At 44.2% G+C, this 8,667-nt stretch overlaps 1 protein-coding gene across 1 annotated transcript; it reads right to left on the minus strand.

Annotated features, from left to right (window-relative positions):
• Positions 1-373: 373 nt before the first annotated feature.
• On the minus strand, positions 374-7,329 carry DPPA4 (developmental pluripotency associated 4; the record flags this gene model as incomplete). Its single annotated transcript, XM_081235334.1, has 7 exons — positions 374-404; positions 1,921-2,116; positions 3,592-3,871; positions 4,220-4,270; positions 4,358-4,521; positions 5,420-5,579; positions 7,306-7,329. The coding sequence occupies 7 exons, from the start codon at positions 7,327-7,329 to the stop codon at positions 374-376; spliced, it is 906 nt and encodes a 301-aa protein (XP_081091460.1).
• Positions 7,330-8,667: the final 1,338 nt, after the last annotated feature.

The following is an 8,667-nucleotide window of genomic DNA, read 5'->3' on the forward strand; positions in this document are numbered from 1 at the left end:
AAGTTTGAATACTTGGTTAAGGTGTACATAACCAAATTTGAACTTTTGCCTATAAGCCCCATCTTTGCCAATGTAGAAATTTATTTGCGGCACTTTCAAGTAAATTAATTCCATTCATCGAATTAGCATTTTTAAAATGTCCCCATCTCCTTTCTCATCTGCTCCCTTAGGGCTGGGAATCTTTGGAGAGTTAGCCACTTCCACTTTTGGCCGTTCATAGGCTTTTTTTCACGCAACCCTGTAAGCAGGAAGCATGGAGAGTGCAGAGTGGCCCAGAGTTCAGCTGTCAAATAGCACCGTGGAGTTGATTTGTAGTCACTTCTCTATCATTAATTATAATCATAGCTGCACCCTTTTTACTGGTATTGTGATCTCACTGCAGGCTTTTCATTAATACTTTATTCCTAAAAAGCAAAGGAAATGTTTTAGAATCAAGACGAAATATCAAGTTGCATTCTTGAAAATAACCAAGAAACCCACTCCTGGAATGCCAATAAAATTGCCCTTGGGACTTCCCTGGTGGTCTAGTGGTTAGGACTCAGTTCTTTCACTGCCATAGCCCCAGGTTCAATCCCTGGTCAGGGAACTAAGATCCTGCAGCTTGAGCTCCCCGCCCACTCCGCCCCACTTGAGGCTTCTATCCTCTGCCAGCTGCCCTAGATCTCTGGTGTTCAGTCATCATGACGCCAAAAGTGGGTCCCCAGCGAGCCAACAGAGAGCACGGGATGAAGCCCAGGATGATTCCTGGACAATTACAGGCTGAGGAGATGGATCCCTGGGAGCCACGTCTGGGCTGCTCCAAGCCCCTCTATTCAGAGGGATGGGCTTCTTTCCATCCTCCTCCTCTGCAGGCCCCTCTCCCAAGCTAAGCCCGGAAACACACGTGGCCCAATTTAACAGAAAACACATGGCAATCCCCTCCAAGCATCCTACTGCTCCCCTCCTCCATTTGTATCTTTCAGAAAATACCTCCAATTGTAGCCTCTATTTCTCTCCTCCCCTTATTCAACCACCCCCAAATTATCTATATTCTTTATTGCTTTGAATCCCTTATCTTTTCCAAGCAAGTATGTTATCTCTACCTTCTTTATAAGACAATTTCTCCATGCAAATTCTCCCCACTGACTTCATATTTCAGGTTTTCTCCTTGTTTCTTTTGTCCTTTAACATGCCCCTAAAACACTGCTGTTCCTTGAAGCTCTGTCCTCAACCCAATGCAACTCTTCTCCTTATCAGTTACCGAAAAACCATCTAGAAGCCAGGTTTTTCTTACTTCCTCCTTTCCATCTAGACAATTCTTCCCTTAAATTAAGAAACCTCGGGCTTCCCTGGTGGCGCAGTGGTTGAGAATCTGCCTGCCGATGCAGGGGACACAGGTTCGGGCCCCGGTCCAGGAAGATCCCACATGCTGCGGAGCGGCTGGGCCCGTGAGCTACGGCCGCTGAGGCTGCGTGTCCGGAGCCTGTGCTCCGCAACGGGAGAGGCCACAACAGTGAGAGGCCCCCGTACCAAAAAAAAAAAAAAAAAAAAAATTAAGAAACCTCTTCTTTGATACCAGTCATCACATGGTGATACAGTTGTTTACGTACCAGTCATCCCCCTTAGACTGTAGGCCACCTAAAATAAGGGTTTTTTTGCCAGTCATTATTTCTGTGTAGTGCGTATACCGGGAATATAGTAATTATACAATTGGTTACTGCTCCAAAAGTATGGGTCTCCAGGTAGAAGCATTATGCCTTGACATAAAAATGCCCTTTCTCCTACAAATACACTTACTCCAGTAAAACCTGTTGTGAAAATCTTTATTGACAACTTGTGCTTGAAATACAGGGCTAAATAAGATGAATATGTATCTCCTCTTTCCCCCAACTAAAACCCAGATGCCCACTTTTAGTGTGTAGAAGGGTACCAGGTGGTTACCTGTGCACGCACTCAGGGCACAGCATGTTGTCCTCCAGGTGTGGGGGAGGAAGATTGCCCGCAGGCGGCAAGAAGAGCGCAGACACCCTCCTTCGTTTTTCAGGCACCCAAGCCTGTCCGGCATGAAATTGTAAGTGAACCCAGCCCTCTGTGTTAGCAGGGAGACCTCTCCCGTGAACCACACACCAGCAGACCCCTGAGGAAGGAAAGAGAGGTTCAGTACTAGCATAGCAAGACCAAAGTCTAAACTCTGAGTTTGCATCATGGCCTTTGATGCTACTGTCTTCCTCAAGTGTCAGCTCCCAGATATGAACCCTGAAACCTAACTTTCTCTACCCTGTTCCCCTTTAGAAAATAATGCAAAAACAGTTCCTGTTAAATATTTTCAAAGAAACAAAAAATATATCTGGATGTGTAGAGGCAAGTGGGTAGATGACACTGTGGCTGGGAGGGTGGCAAAGCTTTTCCTCTGCCCATCTTAGCTTTTCACCTGGGACTCTAACAAAAAGACTAACAAGGGGAAAACAGTGGATGAATTCATGCAGTGCACATAGTGCAGGAAAAACGCAAAAACTAGCTCAAAATGGCAGCTTAGAATTCCATCTTATGTAACATCTTTGACAAAGAACAATACATTTGCAAAGAAATGACAGGACAAAGGGAAGCAGTTTTAGGCTCCCAAGGGTGGCAAACAGTGAGAAGGTAAATATATGGGAGTAAACTAATGGATGAGTTTTCTTTGCTGGTTGCTCTGGTGCCCACTCTCAGTGGATAAGTCTGTCTCCAACAAAAGGAGAATAGATAATCCTGCCTTAGGCTGAAAAGGAAGAGCTTTTTTGGGTTTGCTGCTTTTTGATTGCCTTCAGCTCAAGATTTTTATGGCAAAGAGGCAGATTTTGGGGTGATGTTCTGGTTTCCTTCAATAGAAGACTAAACCAGAGTGGTCTGGGAAGGCCCTCATAAAATAAGTTCAGAGGTCTCAACTCATTTTTTTTTTTTAGCGACATCAGTGGTTTAATGGATGGGGGATCTTACGTGTCTGAAGCAAGATCCTGGAGCAACACCCCACTATGTGCAACAGACAGTGGGCAGGGCCTGGCCCCAGGCTTTGCTCCCAAGGGGAGGGGGAGGTTACCAGTTATAGGGGGACAGGGGTCTCAACAGGCATTGTAATGTGCTAACCAGTGCATGGTCTTAATTTTATTTCCTGTAACTCTCACAATAACATCATGAGGTAGGTATTATTATTAACCTACATTACCACGAGCAAACTGAGAACTAGATTAAATAACAGTTAATGCCACTTGACAGATGCTAGAAGATCCAAGGCTTTAGCTCAGGCAGTTGACTTTAGAGACTGCTTTTACTTTTAATTCTTTAAAGGAGGCAAAAAGAAATGAAGCCATATTTCTATCCCCTTCTGATGACCTCATTAATTTAGATCACTGGTTCTCAAAGTGTGGTCCCCAGATTAGCCATGCCTGGGAGATTGTTAGAAATGTAAATTCCTGGGGCCTACCCAGAGCTGAACCAGAAAAATGTGTGGATGGGGCCCAGGAATCACCAGGTCTTCAGATGATTTTGATAATACCCTGAAGTTAATCAGCAATTAATATCAATTAAACTTATTTTCCCACCTGAACCAGAAGCAGTTCTTAGTAATGAGCTTACCACAGGTCTCTTGTGATTGCGCCGACTCCATCTTCATGGCCCTGGCTGTCATTTTGCTCCAAGAGGCAAACACAGCTCCTGTGTCAGAGGCAGAAGTTGATACAACTTCCTGAAGAGTAGGAGCTCCTTCAAGGGCAGGTGCTTCCTCCTCAGGAGGAGGAGCCACTTCAGAAGACATCTTTTCATCAGAACATTCCAGAGGTAGTTCCCCCTTGTCCATCTTTGATTTTCTTCTCGATAGTGATAGGATCCTGGCCTCCTGGGCTGTGGCAGGAATGTTCTACATAGAGGGTTTAAAAGATTAAAGACAATTCTTCTACTCACCTTTTTTTTTTTTTTTTTTTTTTTTGCGGTATGCAGGCCTCTCTCTGTTGTGGCCTCTCCCCTTGCAGAGCACAGGCTCCGGACGCGCAGGCTCAGCAGCCATGGCTCACGGGCCTAGCCGCTCTGCGGCATGTGGGATCTTCCCGGACCGGGGCACAAACCCGTGTCCCCTGAATCGGCAGGCGGACTCTCAACCACTGCACCACCAGGGAAGCCCCCTACTCACCTTTTGACGCTAAAATAGGTGATTAGGATGAGAATAACTAAACCTTCGACTTGGCCAAATTCTCTACAAATTACTCACTTTTTGATGAGGGTAGGCATGTTCACAGAGTCGTTTATATCCGTCTAGTTTCTAAGACAAGAGAAAAATGAGTTAATAATCAAACTGAGACTCGTAGTCTTCCTCCCAAGAGCATCAACTCCTACCCTGGACACTCACCGGGCCTTTGGTGCTCAGTTTTAACTGCTGGCACCAAGCGCGCACAACATCCCTGTGAATCAGATTGACAGGCGGCAGTGTAGAAGGTAAAGGAGGAATCGGCATTGCCTTCTTCTGAGGTTTCACACTGTCACAACATTGTGGCATTTTTCGTGGACAGCAAGCTGAAGGAGAATGAGATAAAATTAGCAACAGTTAACTTTTGTGTAGCCTTTTAAAATGTCAAAAGTACAATCACTTTTAGTTCTGATCCCCACTGTAAAATTAAATGACTTGCCAAAGACCTCGTAACCTTCAAGGGGTAGAACCTCAAAACTAAAACTGACAATATTTCTGAATCCCTCAGTATTTTTACTTCCTAAAACTCCCCACTACTCACGCACACTTGCTCTTTTGTGAGAGCTCTAAACCACAGACCCTGAGGAGGTTGACCTAGAGATTGCACTTCCGATGCAGGGAATGATAGAAGTTTTAGACCTGTGGTCATAACTACTAGGCCATGCCTTGCCCTCTCACCACAAAACAAAATAAGCCACCCAGAAATGCTACACAATGACTAATACCCATAATTCTGGCAGCCCACCTCACTAGGGCAGCACTCTGGTCTCCTGCTTCACCTCACACGCTCTCACCATTCAGGAAAGACTGATGCTAATGGTCACTAGGTTTGACTGAGCGCCCATTACAGTCAGATGAAGTGTAGGCTGTTTACCTAATTCTTCTGTGTAAATTACAACTGACCCTCCACCCTGACCTCAATCCAACTCAGCAAGGTAGCTACTTTCCTCATATTTTTAAGACAGGAAGTAGAGTTTCAAGGATGGGATTTTGAATGTATAGGTCTCTGTCCCCAGATCATTGCACATTAAGATCCTTAACTCCCAGAATCTAGAGTAGGCAAAATAGTGATTAGAACCAGGAGGTGAGATTTAAACTAGGCTTCGAAGGAAGTGTAGGATTTGCAGAATACAGGACTGAAATTTCTTCCCTACTTTTTCAGAAAAATCCCTCAGTCTTCTCAGACCCAGGGAAATAGGATTTAAGGAACTGTAGATCTCTTACCTCTGTTATTTTTTATAGATCTTTTTCTTTTGGTCCCCTTTGCCGAGGTTTCTAGTATATCTGGTTTACCAGAAGCCCCCTGTCCCTCTTCGGCATCTACTGATGTACCTTTGAATTTGCAACTCATATATTCTTCCTCTGTCTTCTTTGTGGAGTTGCACTGGGGATAGAGGAACCAGAAAGTCACTCCTCTGGGCATCCAACCCACCACATACACTACCTGACTTATGACACCTCACATCCAAGGTACCAAGATAATCATTGAGCTCCACTGGCAACATGGATTCTCTTCTGGGTATCATCTTAATACTCAGGTTTATTTATAAGAAAGGGAAGCAGTGATAGAGAAGTGGAAGGCCAATCTGAAAGTATGAGAAAAGGGGAATTCCCTGGTGGTCCAGTGGTTAGGACTCAGCACTTTCACTGCAAGAGCCAGGGTTCAATCCCTGGTTGGGGAATTAAGATCCCACAAGCCTCGGCGGCAAGGTCCAAAAAAAGAAAAAAAACCATATATATATATATATATATATATAAACAAAAGTCATAGAAGAAGCTAGCCTCTGCTTTGGAGAAAGCCCTTACATCACCCACAATATCCATTATCCCTCACCTGGAAGGTTTTTTTTCCCCCCTTTCCCCATCCCCCCCCCCATTTACCTCTTCTAGATAAACCGTTCCCATACTATTGCCCCAAGCTACAAAACTACTTTCCTTTCCAACCTAGTTACTTTGCCTGAAATCACTCAGCTCCACACACACCACCTTCCCTTATATTCATATCCTTAAACCCTTAATCCTCTTTCAGAATCTCACTTCAAGTGTTAGTTCAGCTGGTAACCTTTTCTCCACTTTATAGACCAATACAAATCTACTGCACATTGCCACATTCCTACCACTTGTCAGTTGCAGTTTTACATTTGCTTGTGTGATTTGATCCATGTCTGGTACTCCATTTGATTATAAACTCCCCAAGGGTAGAATTCCTTTCCCTCTGGTTGTAGGCACTCAATAAATATTGGTTAATTCAAAAGAAACAAGAGAACAGTGAGAATAAAGCTGTTTGATACAAATAAACAACATTTTTTGAGCCTATAGTTTCCATCAGGCATTGTTCCACACCACAGACTCCTTCCTTCTTTTAATCCCCACAGCAATCCAGCAACAATCTATTATTTTGTTTTTCAGATACAGAAGCTGAGGCTCAGAGGTTACATAACTAAGGGCACACAGGTAGGCACTTTCGATAGAAATTAAACCCCAAGTCAATATTAAATCCCAGATTTGCTCCCCTATCTAATCCTATCACCTCCAAGAAGGGAGTACAAATTATATTTTTACATCTCTATAGCAGGTTTACATTCATATTCAAATCTCACATTGGCATAACACTTACACAAAGTGCTCACTTTGTACCTCACTCACTTTGGGGCCTCCCAAAAGTCTTAGTTAAAATTGGGAGGGCAAAAAATGGCCTAGCTCTAGGAAGGAGACCCGGAGAGCGGTCAGGCTGCACTGGCAGAGGGGTTCAATTTTTCTCAACAAAGCCCCACAGCCTGTCTGACTTCAGTTGCTGTCCTCGGTGCTCCTCAATACGTCTGGTTTCCCATTGTTCCTTGGCCCTAACGACCCTCAGAAAAGATGAATCCAGATGCAGCAATTTTGGTCTCGAACCTGTGTCTGTAGAAGCGAAATGAAAGGATCTGGTCCAGTATACCAGGGAGCAATTATACCCAGGAAATTGATTTTTTTTTTCAACAAGTGAAAGGAAGGAAATTCTAAGGGACCTTCTTTTCTCCTCAAAAGAGGGAGTAAGTGTGCCCAAGAGAAAGAGAAACACGAAGATTGACAAAGACAGACAAAAGCAAACCCGTGCAGATTGTACTTACCTCCTGGTTCTTTGCACTCTCCATGCTCAGAAATCTCAAGCTTGATAAAACAAAGACTCTCCTTTCTTCTGAAATGGCCCCTGGCCCAAGATTGCTCTTTTAAAGGCTCCTCCTCCTTCCGGCGCCCGTAAGCACTTTTCCTTTTCTCCTCCCCTCTGCTCCTTCCCCTACACCCTGTGAAAGCTAAACTTGCACACTTTCTTATTCATGAATGACTATTGTATGAATGAATACATAATAACATTCCGGGCCCTTTCCTGTGAGTTTTTTAACATTATTACGGAGGGTGTGGTTCCGGAGACACTGGGAAGTTGAAAATTCCTTCAGAAAAATTCCAAGGGGAAAAGAAAAGTTGCTAGAGACTTCTGAAGGGGCCGTGTGACAGGACTGAATGCTGAAACTTGTGGAAACAACAGAATTCTGGGCCGAACCAGTGGCTTGAAGAAAGCAAAACTGTTTTCTTGTACCATATACGTTTCATTTCTTAAGCAAGTTACTCAACTTATTAAAACTTCAGTTTTCCATCAGTACTACTAATAACTAGAACCGTCCCATCTGCCAGCAACTAACAATAATAGTTTTAAAAGTCCATTGAGGGGGCCTCCCTGGTGGCGTAGTGGTTGAGAATCTGCCTGCTAATGCAACTACTGACCCCGCGCACCACAACTACTGAAGCCCACGTGCCTAGAGCCCTAGCTCCACAGCAAGGGAAGCTACCACAATGGGAAGGCTGAGCACCGCAACGAAGCTCCCGCCCACTGCAACTAGAGAAAGCCTGTGCACAGCAATGAAGACCCAATGCAGCCAAAAATAAAATAAAAATTTTTTTAAAAGTCCATTGAGTATTTGTTTAATACTAATTCTGGGTTTAAAGGTTCACAGCTATTATTATTATTTTCATTATTAATTTTTTTTCTTGGCCATGCTACATGGCTTGCGAGATCTTAGTTCCCCAACCAGGGATCAAACCCATGCCCCCTGCAGTGGAAGCATGGAGTCTTAACCACTGGACCACCAGGGAAGTCCCACACAGCCATTATTTTATTGTTCTCCATTTCATAGATGACAAAAGTGTGTATAAGATTGTGTTGGTAACTTGCTTGGCACAGTAAGTGAAAGAACTGAAATCAAGTTTAGGTTTGCCTGATTCAAGTATTTCATTGAATCATCTTCCTTTTCCCAATGTAATTGAAGGTAACATTACGGAGTTCTAAATTAAGAGATACTGGGGCTTCCCTGGTGGCGCAGTGGCTGAGAATCTGCCTACCAATGCAAGCGACACGGGTTCGAGCCCTGGTCTGGGAAGATCCCACATGCCGCGGAGCAACTGAGCCTGCGCGTCTGGAGCCTGTGCTCTGCAAC

The sequence above is a fragment of the Mesoplodon bidens genome (genome assembly GCF_964165515.1).
Source record: "Mesoplodon bidens genome assembly, chromosome: 5".
Classification (NCBI taxonomy): Eukaryota; Metazoa; Chordata; class Mammalia; order Artiodactyla; family Ziphiidae; genus Mesoplodon; species Mesoplodon bidens.